At 45.6% G+C, this 20,634-nt stretch overlaps 1 protein-coding gene and 1 long non-coding RNA gene across 4 annotated transcripts in view; one reads left to right on the top strand and one right to left on the bottom strand.

Annotated features, from left to right (window-relative positions):
• LOC135055090 (uncharacterized) overlaps positions 1-17,078 on the top strand; it is a 31,650-nt gene extending 14,572 nt beyond the window's left edge. The window contains exon 2 of the long non-coding RNA XR_010243643.1: positions 16,567-17,078. This is a non-coding gene — a long non-coding RNA (uncharacterized LOC135055090). The remainder of the gene's footprint in view (positions 1-16,566) is intronic.
• The window catches only part of LOC135055087 (L-threonine ammonia-lyase-like), a 139,845-nt gene that overhangs the window by 75,781 nt on the left and 43,430 nt on the right, over positions 1-20,634 (bottom strand). For all 3 annotated transcript variants that reach the window (XM_063958731.1, XM_063958732.1, XM_063958730.1), the window contains 3 exons: positions 16,608-16,953; positions 15,565-15,681; positions 1,203-1,444 (listed from right to left, as the gene is read on the bottom strand). In XM_063958731.1, the coding sequence (XP_063814801.1) occupies positions 1,203-1,444; positions 15,565-15,681; positions 16,608-16,953 (705 nt within the window). The remainder of the gene's footprint in view (positions 1-1,202; positions 1,445-15,564; positions 15,682-16,607; positions 16,954-20,634) is intronic.

Raw genomic sequence — 20,634 nt, 5'->3', positions numbered from 1 at the left:
ATGCTGTTTTGAAGGCAAAGGGATTTCACACCAAATATTGATTTAATTTAGATTTCCCTTCTGTTCATTCACTTTGCATTATGTTAATTGATAAAAATAAACTAACACCTCTATTTTTCTAAGCATTCTTATTTTGCAGTATTTTTTCCACACCTGCCTAAAACTTTTGCATAGGACTGTATATATATATATATATATATATATATATATATATATATATATATATATATATATATATATATATATACACACACACACAAACACAGATGTAGCCATGCTCATCTTACTGCAAAGCAGCATGCTGCAACACGGCCTGGTATGCCACGCAACATTCTGCATCGGCTACGTGTGTGTGTGTGTGTGTGTATGTATGTATATATATATACAAACAGAAAGTTCAGCACTCACCAAAGCAAGCCCACTTATTTTCACAACATCAATAAATAAATGATGGGGGTTTAGTTAGTGAATTGGCCAATGCACGGAATCCTGCAAACCGCTCGCCAAGGTACCCCATCTTCATGCAGGTCCTACACTATCCCAGAGTCTCAAAAATTAAAACCTAGCAACTGTATCACATAATATAACTGCAAATATGCCCACTTGGTTTACTGTGTATCTGCCAAATACTCCATGGCTTTTAAAGGTACACTAGTCACCTGACACTGGCTGATAAATTACTAAAGAACAGCTGACTCAGGTTTAAGATAATTGGGCTTGCATAGGGGTGCATGAGCAAAGCTTGTGGCCACAGTTAATATGAAGATGGGGTACCTTGGCGAGCGGTTTGCAGGCTTCCGTGCATTGGCCAATTCACTAACTAAACCCCCATCATTTATTTATTGATGTTGTGAAAATAAGTGAGCTTGCTTTGGTGAGTGCTGAACTTTCTGTTTGTATAATTTTAAGTAGGTGGCCATGGGCTACATGCACCCCACCCTATGAGTGGTGAGTGCAGACACTGCACCCCGCTTCTGGGGCGGTGAGTGCTGTGGTTTTATATTTGTTGGTATATATATATATATATATATATATATATATATATATATATATATATATATATATATATATATATATAGAGAGAGAGAGAGAGAAATAAATAGATACATGGATAGATAGATAGATAGATAGATAGATACATACATACATACATACATGCAGTATAGTGGTATTTGTAACATCTAGTCAGAACATATACATACTCCTCAATATAAAGGAAGCCATTCTCTTGTGACAGTCTTCTTCCATGGCTCTGGGCATCTCTTGCTGTTGGCCCAAACAAAATAACCATGGCTCCATAGTCACGGCACATTCTGACTCGGTTAGGGGAGGTTCCAGCTGACATAATGACAAACACAGGTATTTGTAGCTCTGAGGCATGGAAAGCCACAGCCATGGCAAAGTTACTGTCTGTAGCCACAATGACGCCTTTCCTCTGCTGATTCTGTGGAATACAGAAGTTGACACCAGTTACTAGCTATAGAGTGATGTTTCCTACTAAAAGTACACTTCCACTACTATAGTGACACAAAAGGCATAATACTTCACATCCATGACAACATATGTCCAAACCATCAACTTCCATTAAGTGCAAAACATGGAACCAACCAACAGATCTGCACTCATATACAAATTAGACAGTAATGATTTTTACACATAGGGCCTGATATAGAGATGTACGCAAACCCAATGTGCAGTATCAGCACTGCGCATGTGCAGATCAGTGGATGCATTGACGGTTGCATTGCACCCTAAGCCCAAGCATGTAAATTTTGGGTGTGGGGCAGGGGTGGCAGCGGGGCTAGATTAAGGATAGGGGGGGGGGTCCTGGGGCAAAGAAAGGTGTCGACACCCACCAATAAATTTGACTAAAATTGAGCACGCAGGAGAGAGACAAAGTCAGAGAGGAAGGGAGAGAGAGAGAGAGAAAGAGAGAGAGAGTGGAGCAAGAGATAGGGATAGAGTGTCAATGAGGGGGAGACAAAGAGAGGAGGAGAGAGAAAGGGGTGCAAGAGAGATGGTGTCAGGGAGAGAAATGAGGGGGATCAAGGGGGAGAGAGAGAGAGGATGTCAGGGTGGGAGGGAGAGAGACAGAGGGGAGCAAGAGAGTTGGAGAGAGAGTGTCAGGGAGGGACAAAGATAGGGAGAGGATGGGAGCAAGAGAGAGTGAATGTGGGAGGGTATCAAGGAGAGAGAGGGAGGGGGAGCGAGCGGGAGAGAGTGTGATGGAGGAAGAGAGGGGAGAGCAAGAGGAGCAAGTGAGAGAGGGAGAGTGTGTGTGTTAGGGAAAGGGGGGGGGAAGCAAGCGGGAGACACTACCTATTACAGGCTACAGTACAGGTCTCTGATGGCGGTACCACCCTCTTACCCATACACCTACGAACCGGTAGGGGCAGAGTGGGCAAAGGCAATGTTTGCGCAGTGTGGGGGCCCCATCTGCCCCTCCTATAATATACCCCTCATATTATCCAGCCCTGTCTGACAGCCTCACATTGTAGACATGCAGATTTCTTTGCCCTGGCAGTGGGAAAACACTGGCCATCCTGAGTCACCTGAGGCTTACTGAGACAGCCAATGTTCATGCAGATGATCTGATGCTGCATCCTTGGACACAGCAGCATATTACAAAAGCCTGCAGGAGGCAGCTATTTACACCAGATGTCTCCTGCAGCAATATCATATTTTCACACAGTAGTTGTATCCAATGACACAGCCGTTGTATCTAAAGACTCAGCAGTTGTATCTAATGACACAGCCGTTGTATCTAAAGACTCAGCAGTTGTATCTAATGACACAGCTGTTGTATCTAAAGACTCAGCCGCTGTGCTTAGTTTGTCCATCTATGAATTAGGCCCACAGTGGACAAAATAAATCTCTCAATATAAAGGGTGATTGGTTACCATGTGCAGCCAGAGCAGCCAGTATTTGCCATGGCATTAAGTCTGGAACATGCTCTCTCAGGCTTGTACTCCAGAAGATCCAACAAATGCATGTTTGGGTTTTGGCTTGGTGAAGCAGAAGGCCATGAAATATGAATAACATTAATGACCGACGTGAATGACTGTTAGGATCTCCTGCTCTGTGCTGCCACGTCGCCATGGCAACCGGGAGGCAAGTGTTAGCGAAGTAACCTGAGCGCAGCTGATACTCCGGTCTGGGTTTTTACTGTGTAGTGGTTACAGGCTCTGTGGACGGCAGGGAATCCGGCGCTGGTTTTGTGCTCACAGTCTGTGAGGTCTGAGTGGGGTGTGGACAGCACCTGCTATATAAACCATCCTCTCAGGCTAGGCAAATGCTGCTGAATCTTTGTTTGTTAGTCAGTTCCAGAGAGTTAGCTAGTACTGTGTGACTTTGTATTTACTTGTTGCTACTGCGAATAGGCCTTGGGATTCGGTACTTCATTCTGCCAATCCGGACCTAGCAGTAAGACTGGAGTCAGTTGTTTGACCTGCTGGGGTTCTTTTGCTATTCTGTGAACCCAGCAGGTTTGCGGCTGTACTCTCAGACCTGCTTGCTTAATCCTCCCTCACTGTGCAGGGCGTCCAGGTGTCAGTTTAGTGGCAGTAAGCTGAACCTGTGCCCTGCAAGTGGGGGTTAGGATTGTGGATACTCTCCTTGTGTCTATATTTCTATCTCTGACCAAGGAGTTTATTCCCACACCCGTTGGTAACCCTTTGGGGTTTTTTCTGTTGCTCTTAGCAACATCATTTCAGGTGCTCCACATGTTAAATCACTACACATCGCTTCATTGTCCGCTCTATTCCATCTGAGCATTCCTGACACTAGGGAGACACCCAATTCCTGAGCCTTTGGGCTTCTCCGTTCACTTTGTGTTTATTAGTTATTCCATCACCTCCTGTGTATGTTATGTTATACTGTCTGTGAGTTCGTTTGCTTCGCTTCCCTCTCTGTTCATACACCGGTATACTCCTGTTAGCACTGGTGTGCGTAACATATTCAGCAGCCTTACTCCTGTTGAAATTTTGTGGGAATATGGAGCATACCCCTCAAAATACTTTGCAACAGGTGGTCGATCAGGTGCAGGTCCTGACTCGACAATTTAATGAGATGTCCATTAAAATGAACACCCCGCAGGCCGCTAGCGGAGCTCCCGCAGCAGCAGCGGCAAGTTCAGGGGTTAAGGAGCCGAAAGTAAATCTCCCGGATCGTTTTTCTGGAGATCGCTCGCAGTTCTTTTGTTTCAAGGAGAGCTGTAAGCTATATTTCAGGCTTAGGCCCCAGTCTTCTGGGTCGGAGATTCAGCGGGTGGGCATGGTGATTTCCTTGCTACAAGGAGACCCGCAGGTCTGGGCATATGGGTTACAGCCTGACTGTCCATCGCTTAAAAGTTTTGATGCTTTTTTTACGGCACTGGGCATTTTGTATGATGACCCTGACAAGATGGCTTCAGCCGAGGCTCAGATTACGGTTCTTAAGCAAGGGCGACGGCCAGCTGAGGTTTATAGTACGGAGTTTCGGAGGTTGGCTCATGATACCCAGTGGAATGACCCAGCCCTGAGAAACCAGTACCGAAGGGGCCTTTCTGACCAGATAAAGGACCAACTGGTACAATATCCCTCGCCTGATAGCTTAGATCAGCTCATGCAGTTATCCATCCGGGTGGATAGACGGCTGAGAGAGCGTAGGCTTGAAAGGGAGACCGCAGTTTCCTTTTTTCCCAAGGGAACCTCAGACTCTGAGGAATATTCCGAGGAGCCTATGCAGATTGGGGCTACCCGCCTCTCCTCGCGTGAGAAGACGCAGAGGAGACAGCAGGGTTTGTGTTTGTACTGTGGGAATAAAGGTCATGTTGTAGTATCATGCCCAGAAAAACCGGAAAACTTCAGGGCCTGAGGGTGATGGGAAATATCCTGTCAGGCCAGAAGTCAGAATTTCCCAAAAAGACTTTTCTCATTCCGGTGACTTTGGAGATCCTCGGTCAAACTGTCAAGACTGAGGCCTTTGTTGACATTGGGGCCGATGGGGTTTTCATGGACCGTCAATTCGCCCTGGAACACTCTGTTCCCTCAGTACCTTTGGCATCAGAGATTGAGATCTGTGGGTTAAACGGGGAACCATTGTCCCAGGGTAAAATTACCTCCTGCACCAGCCAAATTCCTTTGTTTATTGGAGCCACACACTCTGAAAAATTGTCTTTTTATGTGACTGTCTGTTCTTTTGCCCCATTGGTTTTGGGGTTACCCTGGTTAAGGGCCCATAACCCTCAATTTGACTGGGTCTCTGGGGAGATTCTTAGTTGGGGTAGTGATTGTTTCAGGAGTTGCTTGAGCCTTCCAGTCAGGCTCTCGCAGCTAAGTTTGCCAGGATTGCCAGGATGTTTTGCAGATTTTGCGGATGTGTTCTCCAAAAAAGTTGCGGAGGTACTACCTCCCCATCGCCCCTATGACTGTGCCATTGATTTGTTGCCAGATGCTAAGCTTCCCATGAGCAGGTTGTACTCCCTGTCACGTCCTGAGACTCAGGCTATGGCAGAGTACATTCAGGAGAACTTGGCTAAGGGATTTATCAGACCCTCACAGTCCCCAGTTGGGTCGGGGTTCTTTTTCGTGGGTAAAAAGGACGGTTCATTGCGACCCTGCATCGACTTCAGGGAATTGAACCGTATCACGATTAAAAACTCGTACCCACTGCCTCTCATTTCGGTTTTGTTTGACCAGCTTCGTACTGCCACCATTTTTTCTAAGATTGACCTACGCGGTGCTTACAATATAATCCGAATAAGAGAGGGGGATGAATGGAAGACTGCCTTTAATACCCACTCAGGGCATTATGAATATTTGGTGATGCCTTTTGGGCTCTCTAATGCCCCGGCAGTCTTCCAGGAATTCATGAACGATGTGCTCAGGGAATATTTGGATAGATTCTTAGTTGTTTATCTAGATGACATCCTAATCTTCTCTCATTCCCTGGAGGAACATCGGAAGCATGTACGCTTAGTCCTCCAGAAACTCAGAGACCACCAGCTTGGGGCGAAGCTGGAGAAGTGCGAGTTTGAAGTCCAGCAAATCGCATTTCTAGGGTATATTATCTCCTCAGAAGGTTTCCAAATGGAGGGTTCCAAGGTACAGGCAGTCCTGGATTGGGTGCAGCCCACTAGTTTTAAGGCGCTTCAGCGTTTTCTGGGCTTTGCGAATTTTTATAGACGGTTTATCGCTGGATTTTCGTCTATAGTGGCCCCCTTGGTGGCACTCACTAAGAAAGGGGCGGATGTTGCTCACTGGTCTTGTGAGGCCAAAGCGGCCTTTGCCCGTCTCAAAAGGGCATTTGTCTTGGCCAAGGTGCTGCAACACCCAGATCCAGAGCGTCCTTTTGTGGTAGAAGTGGATGCCTCTGAGATAGGTATTGGGGCAGTGCTCTCTCAGATGGGGGTGTCTGATAATCGCCTTCATCCCTGTGCTTACTTTTCCCGTAAATTTTCGTCTGCCGAGATGAATTATGATGTGGGTAACCGGGAATTGTTGGCTATAAAGGATGCACTCGGGGAGTGGAGACACTGGCTTGAGGGGGCTAAGTTTGTGGTCTCAATTATCACCGACCATAAGAATCTGGCATATTTAGAGTCAGCGAAGCGGCTCAATGCCAGGCAGGCACGATGGGCTTTGTTTTTTGCTCGCTTTAATTTTTTGATAACATATCGCCCTGGGTCAAAAAACATCAAGGCTGATGCGCTCTCGCAGAGTTTTGCTCCAGTTCAAGAGACCACCGAGGAGCCATTGCCCATTGTGTCCCCATCATGTATTAAAGTGGGCATTACCCAGGACCTCTTGTCATTAGTCCTTAGAGAACAGGAGCAGGCTCCTCCAGACCTTCCGGTAGGTCTCTTGTTTGTGCCTCCTAGGTTAAGACAGCGAGTGTTCCTGGAATTCCATGCCAAGAGGTTGGCAGGGCATCCGGGTATTGCCAGAACTCGGGAGTTGCTGTCTAGGGCGGTGTGGTGGCCCTCGGTGGCTAGGGATGTGGATCAGTGGGTTCAGGCATGTGACGTTTGTGCCCGAAATAAAACTCCTAGAGGGGTTCCTGTCGGCCCATTACATCCACTCTCTATTCCGTCTAAGCCATGGACCCACATTTCCATGGATTTTGTGGTGGACTTGCCCAAATCCTCGGGGATGACAGCCATTTGGGTTGTCGTTGACAGGTTTTCGAAGATGGCGCATTTCGTTCCACTGGTTGGGTTGCCATCGGCCAGACGCCTGTCTGAGTTATTTATGCAGCATGTTGTGCGCCTCCACGGGTTGCCACTTGATGTGGTCTCTGACCGTGGATCCCAGTTTGTGGCCAAATTCTGGAGGGCATTTTGTTCTGATCTCCAGATTTCTGTGAGCTTGTCGTCAGGCTACCATCCACAGTCTAATGGGCAGACTGAGAGGGTGAACCAGTCCTTGGAGCAGTTCCTCAGGTGTTATGTCTCCAAGTGTCATACTGACTGGGTTGCTCATCTGTCCATGGCGGAGTTTGCCTATAACAACGCGGCTCACTCTGCTACAGGGATGTCTCCCTTCCTTTGTGTGTATGGGCATCATCCTAAGGCCAATTCTTTTGACCCCCTGGATTCCACGCCTTGTGGTTCCTCTGTTGTTTCGGTCCTTAGGGGTATTTGGAGGAAAGTGAAGAAAGCCCTTGTGTCTGTGTCATTAGTGACCAAAAGGGTTTTTGATAAGCGGAGAAGACCCTGCAGCTTCAAATTAGGAGACTTCGTCTGGTTGAATTTGAAGTTGAGACAGCCATCTCATAAGTTAGGCCCCCGGTTCATCGGCCCTTATAAGATCACCAGGGTTATCAATCCGGTGGCATTTCAGTTAGATCTGCCCCGTTCATTGGGTATCAATAAAACATTTCATTGTTCCCTTTTAAAACTGGCGGTTAGTAATCCTTCTTCCAGTGGAAGACCTTCTCCTCTTCTGATACGGGGTCAGAGGGAGTTTGTGGTTGAAAGGGTTCTTGACTCCAAGATGGTTCGGTGTCGGCTGTCATTTTTTGTGCACTGGAAGGGGTATGGCCCGGAGGAGCGGTCGTGGGTGCGCAGTTGTGATCTTCATGCCCCCAGACTGATAGGCTCTTTCTTCTCGCAGTTCCCCGATAAACCCGGTGGTAGGGGTTCTTTGACCCCTCGTCAGAGGGGGGGTACTGTTAGGATCTCCTGCTCTGTGCTGCCACGTCGCCATGGCAACTGGGAGGCAAGTGTTAGCGAAGTAACCTGAGCGCAGCTGATACTCCGGTCCGGGTTTTTACTGTGTAGTGGTTACAGGCTCTGTGCACGGCAGGGAATCCGGCGCTGGTTTTGTGCTCACAGTCTGTGAGGTCTGAGTGGGGCGTGGACAGCACTGCTATATAAACCATCCTCTCAGGCTAGGCAAATGCTACTGAATCTTTGTTTGTTAGTCAGTTCCAGAGAGTTAGCTAGTACTGTGTGACTTTGTATTTACTTGTTGCTACTGCGAATAGGCCTTGGGATTCGGTACTTCATTCTGCCAATCCGGACCTAGCAGTAAGACTGGAGTCAGTTGTTTGACCTGCTGGGGTTCTTTTGCTATTCTGTGAACCCAGCAGGTTTGCGGCTGTACTCTCAGACCTGCTTGCTTAATCCTCCCTCACTGTGCAGGGCGTCCAGGTGTCAGTTTAGTGGCAGTAAGCTGAACCTGTGCCCTGCAAGTGGGGGTTAGGATTGTGGATACTCTCCTTGTGTCTATATTTCTATCTCTGACCAAGGAGTTTATTCCCACACCCGTTGGTAACCCTTTGGGGTTTTTTCTGTTGCTCTTAGCAACATCATTTCAGGTGCTCCACATGTTAAATCACTACACATCGCTTCATTGTCCGCTCTATTCCATCTGAGCATTCCTGACACTAGGGAGACACCCAATTCCTGAGCCTTTGGGCTTCTCCGTTCACTTTGTGTTTATTAGTTATTCCATCACCTCCTGTGTATGTTATGTTATACTGTCTGTGAGTTCGTTTGCTTCGCTTCCCTCTCTGTTCATACACCGGTATACTCCTGTTAGCACTGGTGTGCGTAACAATGACTATAAAATTCTCTATAAAGTGTATTGTTATAGCTAAGCACTTTATAAAAAACAAAACAGTTTTAAATAATACATGTCAAGCCATTACGCAACCACCCATTTCCTATCATAAAGATGCTACCGTCCTGCAAAGAAACACTGCAACATAGGGTAATGAGGATCACGCAGCATCATTAAGTAGGTATTAGCATTAACCTTGCCATCAAAGGGAATGCCAGCACACAAACGATGCAAGAAGAATGTGCCCCACAACATTGTGGATCCAACAGAACACCCAATTTTGGAAACAAAGACTGTCATAAATGTAACAGTTTGTGCAGTGCAGACAGCAACGAGAGATAAGGCAGCAATACAGGACTGTCATAGGTGTTTTCATAAAAAATAAGATTTTACTTACCGATAAATCTATTTCTCGTAGTCCGTAGTGGATGCTGGGGACTCCGTCAGGACCAAGGGGGAATAGCGGCTCCGCAGGAGACAGGGCACAAAAGTAAAAGCTTTAGGATCAGGTGGTGTGCACTGGCTCCTCCCCCTATGACCCTCCTCCAAGCCTCAGTTAGGATACTGTGCCCGGACGAGCGTACACAATAAGGAAGGATTTTGAATCCCGGGTAAGACTCATACCAGCCACACCAATCACACTGTACAACCTGTGATCTGAACCCAGTTAACAGCATGATAACAGCGGAGCCTCTGAAACGATGGCTCACAACAATAATAACCCGATTTTTGTACCAATAACTATGTACAAGTATTGCAGACAATCCGCACTTGGGATGGGCGCCCAGCATCCACTACGGACTACGAGAAATAGATTTATCGGTAAGTAAAATCTTATTTTCTCTAACGTCCTAGTGGATGCTGGGGACTCCGTCAGGACCATGGGGATTATACCAAAGCTCCCAAACGGGCGGGAGAGTGCGGATGACTCTGCAGCACCGAATGAGAGAACTCCAGGTCCTCTTTAGCCAGGGTATCAAATTTGTAGAATTTTACAAACGTGTTCTCCCCCCGACCACGTAGCTGCTCGGCAGAGTTGTAATGCCGAGACCCCTCGGCAGCCGCCCAGGATGAGCCCACCTTCCTTGTGGAATGGGCATTTACATATTTTGGCTGTGGCAGGCCTGCCACAGAATGTGCAAGCTGAATTGTACTACACATCCAACTAGCAATCGTCTGCTTAGAAGCAAGAGCACCCAGTTTGTTGGGTGCATACAGGATAACAGCAAGTCAGTTTTCCTGACTCCAGCCGTCCTGGAAACCGATATTTTCAGGGCCCTGACAACATCTAGCAACTTGGAGTCCTCCAAGTCCCTAGTAGCCGCAGGTACCACAATAAGCTGGTTCAGGTGAAACGCTGACACCACCTTAGGGAGAAACTGGGGACGAGTCCGCAGCTCTGCCCTGTCCGAATGGACAATCAGATATGGGCTTTTGTGAGACAAAGCCGCCAATTCTGACACTCGCCTGGCCGAGGCCAGGGCCAACATCATGGTCACTTTCCATGTGAGATATTTCAAATCCACAGATTTGAGCGGTTTAAACCAATGTGATTTGAGGAATCCCAGCACTACGTTGAGATCCCACAGTGCCACTGGAGGCACAAAAGGGGGTTGTATATGCAGTACTCCCTTGACAAACTTCTGGACTTCAGGAACTGAAGCCAATTCTTTCTGGAAGAAAATCGACAGGGCCGAAATTTGAACCTTAATGGACCCCAATCTGAGGCCCATAGACACTCCTGTTTGCAGGAAATGCAGGAATCGACCGAGTTGAAATTTCTTCGTGGAGCCTTCCTGGCCTCACACCACGCAACATATTTTCGCCACATGTGGTGATAATGTTGTGCGGTCACGTCCTTCCTGGCTTTGACCAGGGTAGGAATGACCTCTTCCGGAATGCCTTTTTCCCTTAGGATCCGGCGTTCAACCGCCATGCCGTCAAACGCAGCCGTGGTAAGTCTTGGAACAGACATGGTACGTGCTGAAGCAAGTCCCTTCTTAGCGGCAGAGGTCATGAGTCCTCTGTGAGTATCTCTTGAAGTTCCGGGTACCAAGTCCTTCTTGGCCAATCCGGAGCCACGAGTATAGTTCTTACTCCTCTACGTCTTATAATTCTCAATACCTTGGGTATGAGAAGCAGAGGAGGAAACACATACACCGACTGGTACGCCCACGGTGTTACCAGAACGTCCACAGCTATTGCCTGAAAGTCTCTTGACCTGGCGCAATACCTGTCCAGTTTTTTGTTCAGGCGGGACGCCATCATGTACACCTTTGGTCTTTCCCAACGGTTCACAATCATGTGGAAAACTTCCCGATGAAGTCCCCACTCTCCCGGGTGGAGGTCGTGCCTGCTGAGGAAGTCTGCTTCCCAGTTGTCCACTCCCGGAATGAACACTGCTGACAGTGCTATCACATGATTTTCCGCCCAGCGAAAAATCCTTGCAGTTTTTGCCATTGCCCTCCTGCTTCTTGTGCCGCCCTGTCTGTTTACGTGGGCGACTGCCGTGATGTTGTCCCACTGGATCAATACCGGCTGACCTTGAAGCAGAGGTCTTGCTAAGCTTAGAGCATTATAAATTGCCCTTAGCTCCAGTATATTTATGTGGAGAAAAGTCTCCAGACTTGATCACACTCCCTGGAAATTTTTTCCCTGTGTGACTGCTCCCCAGCCTCTCAGGCTGGCCTCCGTGGTCACCAGCATCCAATCCTGAATGCCGAATCTGCGGCCCTCTAGAAGATGAGCACTCTGTAACCACCACAGGAGAGACACCCTTGTCCTTGGAGATAGGGTTATCCGCTGATGCATCTGAAGATGCGATCCGGACCATTTGTCCAGCAGATCCCACTGAAAAGTTCTTGCGTGGAATCTGCCGAATGGAATCGCTTCGTAATAAGCCACCATTTTTCCCAGGACTCTTGTGCAATGATGCACTGACACTTTTCCTGGTTTTAGGAGGTTCCTGACTAGCTCGGATAACTCCCTGGCTTTCTCCTCCGGGAGAAACACCTTTTTCTGGACTGTGTCCAGAATCATCCCTAGGAACAGCAGACGTGTCGTCGGAAACAACTGCGGTTTTGGAATATTTAGAATCCACCCGTGCTGTCGTAGAACTACTTGAGATAGTGCTACTCCGACCTCCAACTGTTCTCTGGACCTTGCTCTTATCAGGAGGTCGTCCATTTTCTTCGAAGAAGAATCATCATTTCGGGCATTACCTTGGTAAAGACCCGGAGTGCCGTGGACAATCCAAATGGCAGCGTCTGAAACTGATAGTGACAGTTCTGTACCACGAACCTGAGATACCCTTGGTGAGAAGGGCAAATTGGGACATGGAGGTAAGCATCCCTGATGTCCCGGGACACCATATAGTCCCCTTCTTCCTGGTTCGCTATCACTGCTCTGAGTGACTCCATCTTGATTTGAACCTTTGTAAGTGTTCAAATATTTCAGATTTAGAATAGGTCTCACCGAGCCTTCTGGTTTCAGTACCACAATATAGTGTGGAATAATACCCCTTTCCTTGTTGTAGGAGGGGTACTTTGATTATCACCTGCTGGGAATACAGCTTGTGAATTGTTTCCAATACTGCCTCCCTGTCGGAGGGAGACGTTGGTAAAGCAGACTTCAGGAACCTGCGAGGGGAAACGTCTCGACTTTCCAATCTGTACCCCTGGGATACTACTTGTAGGATCCAGGGGTCCTGTACGGCTCCAGCGTCATGCTGAGAACTTGGCAGAAGCGGTGGAAGGCTTCTGTTCCTGGGAATGGGCTGCCTGCTGCAGTCTTCTTCCCTTTCCTCTATCCCTGGGCAGATATGCTTATGGGGACGAAAGGACTGAGGCTGAAAAGACGGTGTCTTTTTCTGCATAGATGTGACTTAGGGTAAAAACGGTGGATTTCCCAGCAGTTGCCGTGGCCACCAGGTCCGATGGACCGACCCCAAATAACTCCTCCCCTTTATACGGCAATACATCTTTGTGCCGTTTGGAATCTGCATCACCTGACCACTGTCGTGTCCATAAACATCTTTTGGCAGATATGGACATCGCACTTACTCTTGATGCCAGAGTGCAAATATCCCTCTGTGCATCTCGCATATATAGAAATGCATTCTTTAAATGCTCTATAGTAAATAAAATACTGTCCCTGTCAAGGGTATCAATATTTTCAGTCAGGGAATCCGACCAAGCCACCCCCGCGCTGCACATCCAGGCTGAGGCGATCGCTGGTCGCAGTATAACACCAGTATGTGTGTATATACTTTTTAGGATATTTTCCAGCCTCCTATCAGCTGGCTCCTTGAGGGCGGCCGTATCTGGAGACGGTACCGCCACTTGTTTTGATAAGCGTGTGAGCGCCTTATCCACCCTAAGGGGTGTTTCCCAACGCGCCCTAACTTCTGGCGGGAAAGGGTATACCGCCAATAATTTTCTATCGGGGGAACCCCGCGCCTCATCACATACTTCATTTAATTTATCTGATTCAGGAAAAACTATAGGTAGTTTTTCCACACCCCACATAATACCCTTTTTTGTGGTACTTGTAGTATCAGAAATATGTAACACCTCCTTCATTGCCCTTAACAAGTAACGTGTGGCCCTAAAGGAAAATACGTTTGTTTCTTCACCGTCGACACTGGAGTCAGTGTCCGTGTCTGTGTCGACCGACTGAGGTAAAATGGGCATTATAATGTCCCTGACGGTGTTTTAGACGCCTGGACAGATACTAATATGTTTGCCGGCCGTCTCATGTCGTCAACCGACTTGCAGCGTGTTGACATTATCACGTAATTCCTTAAATAAGCCATCTATTCCGGTGTCGACTCCCTAGAGAGTGACATCACCATTACAGGCAATTTGCTCCGCCTCCCAACATCGTCCTCATACATGTCGACACACACGTACCGACACAGCACACACACAGGGAATGCTCTGATAGAGGACAGGACCCACTAGCCCTTTGGGGAGACAGAGGGAGAGTTTGCCAGCACACACCAAAAACGCTATAATTATACAGGGACAACCTTTATATAAGTGCTTTTCCCTTATAGCATTTTAATATATGTAGTCATATCGCCAAATCAGTGCCCCCCCTCTCTGTTTTAACCCTGTTTCTGTAGTGCAGTGCAGGGGAGAGCCTGGGAGCCTTCCCACCAGCATTTCTGTGAGGGAAAATGGCGCTGTGTGCTGAGGAGAATAGGCCCCGCCCCCTTTTCGGCGGGCTTCATCTCCCGTTTTTCTGAGACCTGGCAGGGGTTAAATACATCCATATAGCCCCCAGGGGCTATATGTGATGTATTTTTAGCCAGAATAAGGTACTATCATTGCTGCCCAGGGCGCCCCCCCCCAGCACCCTGCACCCTCAGTGACCGCTGTTATGAAGTGTGCTGACAACAATGGCGCACAGCTGCAGTGCTGTACGCTACCTTATGAAGACTGAAAAGTCTTCTGCCGCCGGTTTCTGGACCTCTTCATTTTTCGGCATCTGCAAGGGGGTCGGCGGCGCGGCTCCGGGACGAACCCCAGGGTGAGACCTGTGTTCCGACTCCCTCTGGAGCTAATGGTGTCCAGTAGCCTAAGAAGCCAATCCATCCTGCACGCAGGTGAGTTCACTTCTCTCCCCTAAGTCCCTCGATGCAGTGAGCCTGTTGCCAGCAGGACTCACTGAAAATAAAAACCTAACAAAACTTTTACTCTAAGCAGCTCTTTAGGAGAGCCACCTAGATTGCACCCTTCTCGGCCGGGCACAAAAATCTAACTGAGGCTTGGAGGAGGGTCATAGGGGGAGGAGCCAGTGCACACCACCTGATCCTAAAGCTTTTACTTTTGTGCCCTGTCTCCTGCGGAGCCGCTATTCCCCCTTGGTCCTGACGGAGTCCCCAGCATCCACTAGGACGTTAGAGAAAAGTGATTATATTAATAATGGGGTTTTATTGTTTGCATCTAATCTAAAGGTGACCACCTGCATTTGTATCTAATTTCGCCAAGAAAAGTGATCTTTGAGAGATCTGTTTGGCAATCAGACTGAATGACAGAACCCATAGTGCCCCATGAGTGAGGTTGGGTGATGAACAGACAACAGTTACAAGCAAACGGAATTTCTGCTTGGGAGAAAATAATTTCTCAGTGGACAATCAGCTATGTTAGATGAAGGGCCCCCAAGCATGTAGCAATATTATCATGTCTGGCCAAATTGTCATAAAAAAATAAAAATAAAAAAGATGTTTGACACAATTGATAGATGTTTCACTTACATCATTAGCATTTAGTTCACCTCTATCAGGTTTAATACGTAACACTAGTTACCAGCTCGTCAAAGTGACGAAACAACATAACAGTAATGTCAGCGCCCGTGACTGTGCATGCCAGAAAGGAGCAACACTTGAATTTCTCCATTGGGCGCCATCTAGTGGCCGCCGGCGCTCAAAACACTTGAATCCCCCCCATTGAGGGGAGGATCAGCATTAGCCTTTTACTATATAGGATGATTATGAAGTTTAGGGATAAGTACCTACCTCATGAAGCGACGTCAGCAGGTACAGCACCCCTCTCTCCTTAACAGATCCTGTATACTGTAGATATTCCTTTTTCAAGTAAATATCAATTCCATATTGTTTTGAAATCCTTGAATACTGAATTATTAGGAAAGAAACGATGTGTGACTTAAAGGTCATTAAAATTAGTACACAAGCTGATCCAATAAATAAACAGTAGTCAAATCTTCACAAACTATTTGATATTACATGTAGCAAACTATTGTCCTCTCAAGAACAGGGCTACAATGTTTTTAACAATAAAATGCTACTAAAAGTTACAAAAATTAAAAATACTTTTGGTATATATGCGGTGGGATGTAATGGAGTCCGAGATCGCGGGAGGTGCGGATGCAAAACCATGCCTTGTAAATGACTGACCCTTTAAAAAAACGGCAGAGATGGGTCGGCATCCCGCACCTTCAGCAACCTCAGACTCCATTACATCCCGCCTATGATGTTTAAAAATTACTTTACATTGACAGTCAGTGAACTCTCACTGTGCACCTGCTGGGTGACCTGGAACAAGTGACCTGCTGGGCGGTCTGGAAACTGTGACAGTTATTTGCAGCCACCCACTAAGCAGGGATTTTTTCGAAATTCAACTCCTAAGGGGGTGAAAAGGGGTAAAATGTTTCGCTCAACAAACTTTTGTCCAGTTGAAGCCAGGCACATCAGCTAAGTATTATTTATTATTAGAAGTTTTACTATGGTACTATTTGGATTACTGTTAATGTATAAGTTAATAATGGTTAAAATAGTTTGTTGGTTGATAAATTATTTACAGTGGGGATGCTGATGAAAAAAGTTGCATAGGGGAAAGTGGTCATATTTCTAGTGAGATTTCTAAAATCAAAGTAAACATTTGAATTGTTTCCATGGGAAACACCACCTTTCTCTTTTGTGACAGTTTAATAAATGTTTACTTTTATCATTTGGTTACATTTTTTAACCAAATTATTCTTTTTTATTTTATTCTACAAGATGCACAGTATGGGAGGCTTTGGGTTTAATTGGCTTCATACCATGCAAGGAGTTTTCTGAACACCACTTTGGATTTTAAAAGCAGCTGCGCTGATATCTTCAAATCTCAGAAACTCATTCTTTGGTCTCACACTGGACTTCTGGACTTTTGGAACAACAAATTCAACAGCATCCTTCAATGGTTCCTCCACATTTCCTGCAGTTTTTATTTCCCATGTTGTTACGTCTCTGTTCAGGTATTCCTCTTCTACAAAGTCCTTCAGTCTCTCAGGGTGGATTGGAGGGACATGTGGCCCATTTTTGTCTCCTTGTCTTGGGCCATTTTTTTGAGTCTGTGTCTTCATTTTCCCTGATGCATTTTTCTTTTTGTCTTGACCTTCATCCTTTCTACAATCAAGCACACATTATAAAAAGTATCTCGCATTTCAGCACATTGCCCAATTTATAGATGTTTCATTACATGCAGGGATATATATATATATATATATATATAAAAGTATTCAATTGTCTTACCCAACTGAGCTTACAAAATTATTTATGGTGTCTCAGGCAAACCATAGGTGGTTACTCCATAAACTGTGCTATAACCCATGTCAACCAATCAGATCGTAGCTGTCATTTTCTATTGCAGTTGAGACAATATAAACAAATATCTGATTGGTTGCTTTGTGTTATAATGTCTTTTTATTCATACCATCATGTCATTACGGTATATACAGCCAAAACAGCTATTGAAATTCACAATGAGCAAGCAGAGGTAATTAGCACAATGAGCAAGCTCAGGCTCCAGAAAAGCTTTTTGTGATAAATTAAGCTGTAAAAGGTATATTAGATGTATTAAAAATAGATCCTCATCAAGAAAATCATCACAGATTTGCAAAGTCCATTTGATCTGCATAAATATTTGAACCAGGCAACTGTTTATTCATAAATGACCACAGGATGAATTCAGCCAATTGTGTGTCTATATAATAGCTGCCCATGAAACTACTCTGTTTAGCTGCATTTATATTTTACTGGCAGTAACAAGACTTGGCATCTTCTAAAAATAAAGGGTCATATACATGTACAGTAGATAAAGCACCTGTTCCAGATTAGTTGTTATGTAATTAGTGCAGGGATTGTTTTCGGATGGACTTAGTGCGTGCTGTTACTTCAGTTAAGTAAGGGATGGTTTGACACATTGACTATGCGTCCTGGTACGTTGTAGTTACACCAATGGTCACAGGTCTGTATAACAAAATATTTGTGGAAATTATGAAACAAAGTAGGGTAAAAGCAGTGTGGTATCCGGATGAAAGATCTACACCATATGGTCGACATACATTAGGTTGACAGGGTGAAAAGGTCAACAGGTACAAAAGATTGACATGACAGTGGCAGGCATACATGTGGTCGACACAAGTATTTTGGGGGTTTTCACATATTTTGCATGATTTACCATCCACGTGGATTATGACTGGGAACAGTAACCTTGCCTGAAGGGTGGTGAGCGTCTACATTTGCTATAACTGTGGTCACATATCAAGAAACATTAAAAAAACTACACCAAAAAAAGTAAAAAAAAAAAAAAAACTTGTGTCAACCTTTTCTGTGTTGACCATTTTTATGTCGACCTTTTGACCCTGTCATCCTAATGCATGTCAACCATATTGGTTCGACCTAATGACTAATAACTGTAGATCTTCTATACCAAACACAAGCAGTGTTCTCACCTTGGTAAATTAAACCCTAGGGAGGAAATACATTGCTGTGGGAAGATACATATAATGTAGACCAGAGGTTCTCAAACTCGGTCCTTGGGACCCCACACAGTGCATGTTTTGCAGGTCTCCTCACAGAATTGCAAGTGAAATAATTAGCTCCACCTGTGGACCTTTTAAAATGTGTCAGTGAGTAATTAATACACCTGTGCACCTGCTGGGTTACCTGCAAAACATGCACTGTGTGGGCTCCCGAGGACCGAGTTTGAGAACCTCTGATGTAGACCTTCAGCAACATGAAAGGATCAGAATATAGGCTTATCATAATGTTCAATGATAAATGGTGGGGGAACATTCTACTACACTTTAGTGTCAGAACATTTTATATCCATGCCTCCATCTATATGACAGTTAAAATGTTTGGGTGCACTGTAATTAATACACCTGTGCACTTGCTGGGTTACCGGCAAAACATGCACTGTGTGGGCTCCCGAGGACCGAGTTTGAGAACCACTGCCATAAATGATCATTTTTTCTGCTTTATTTTACCAACGCCCCTCATCTTCAATAGGTATCTATATATCCTGTATAGTTTAGTGATAACTAAGGGCCAGATGTAATGCAGTGCGAGACGGCCGGAGTGCTGAGATTCTGGATGAACTTGTACATTTTATTAAAGCGCCAATCATTTCCAAGGCAATCCCAACCTGATTTTGCCTTATAAATGATTGGCAATTAAACATTTTTTTTTTACAAATTAGTCTGGAATCTCAGAGCTCCAGCCACCTCGCACTGCATTACATCCGGCCCAAAATCTCTTCATACACCCCCACATTGTCTGTATAATATAAAACAATTGTTCCCTTTATTATATAAACAGTTTGCAAATCTGTACTTCACTACAGCGGTATGATGTCCCATTGATGGTACAGGTTGAGTATCCCATATCCAAAATGCTTCGGACCAGAGGTATTTTGGATATGGGATTTTTCCGTAGTTTGGAATAATTGCATACCCATATCATGGTGATGGGACCTAAGTCTAAGCACAGAATGCATTTATGTTCCATATACACCTTATACACACAGCCTGAAGGTAATTTTAGCCAATATTATAATATACTTTGTGCATTAAACAAAGTTTGTGTACATTCACACAATTCATTTATGTTTCATATACACACAACCTGAAGGTAATTTTAGCCATATTTTTAATAACTTTGTGTTATAACAAAGTTTGTGTACATTGAGCCATCAGAAAACAAAGGTTTCACTATCTCACTCCAAAAATTCCGCATTTCAGGATATTCTTAATTTTGGAATATTTGGATATGGGATACTCAACCTGTAGTACCGTCATTTGAATCGGTATCCGTTCAGATGGTCGACAGTCATTAGGTCGACCACTATTGGTCGACATTGACATGGTCGACATGGACACATGGTCGACATATGAAAATGGTCGCCACATGAAAAGGTCGACATGTTTTTTTTTTAACTTTTTCTTCTTTTGGGGAACTTTTCCATACTTTACGATCCACGTGGACTACGATTGGAACGGTAATCTGTGCAGAGCGAAGTGGTAGCGGAGTGAAGGCACCATGCCCGAAGCATGGCGAGCGAAGCAAGCCATGCGAGGGGACTCGGTGCACTAATTGGGGTTCCCAGTCACTTTATGCAAAAAACGACACCAAAAAAAGTAAAAAAACTCACGTCGAACTTTTCATGTGTCGACCTTTTCATGTGTCGACCATGTGTCCATGTCGACCAATAGTGGTCGACCTAATGACTGTCAACCATAACATGGTCGACCATTCATACCGAAACCATTTGAATCAGCAATCTGACTTGAAAATAAGAATTTACTCACCGGTAATTCTATTTCTCGTAGTCCGTAGTGGATGCTGGGATTCCGTAAGGACCATGGGGAATAGCGGCTCCGCAGGAGACTGGGCACAACTAAAAGAAAGCTTTAGACTACTGGTGTGCACTGGCTCCTCCCACTATGACCCTCCTCCAGACTTCAGTTAGGATACTGTGCCCGGAAGAGCTGACACAATAAGGAAGGATTTTGAATCCCGGGTAAGACTCATACCAGCCACACCAATCACACTGTATAACTCGTGATACAATACCCAGTTAACAGTATGATAACAACTGAGCCTCTCAACAGATGGCTCAACAATAACCCTTTAGTTAAACAATAACTATATACAAGTATTGCAGACAATCCGCACTTGGGATGGGCGCCCAGCATCCACTACGGACTACGAGAAATAGAATTACCGGTGAGTAAATTCTTATTTTCTCTGACGTCCTAAGTGGATGCTGGGACTCCGTAAGGACCATGGGGATTATACCAAAGC

This window comes from Pseudophryne corroboree, chromosome 3, assembly GCF_028390025.1.
Source record: "Pseudophryne corroboree isolate aPseCor3 chromosome 3, aPseCor3.hap2, whole genome shotgun sequence".
Classification (NCBI taxonomy): Eukaryota; Metazoa; Chordata; class Amphibia; order Anura; family Myobatrachidae; genus Pseudophryne; species Pseudophryne corroboree.
This window is presented reverse-complemented; position numbering and strand designations above follow the sequence as displayed.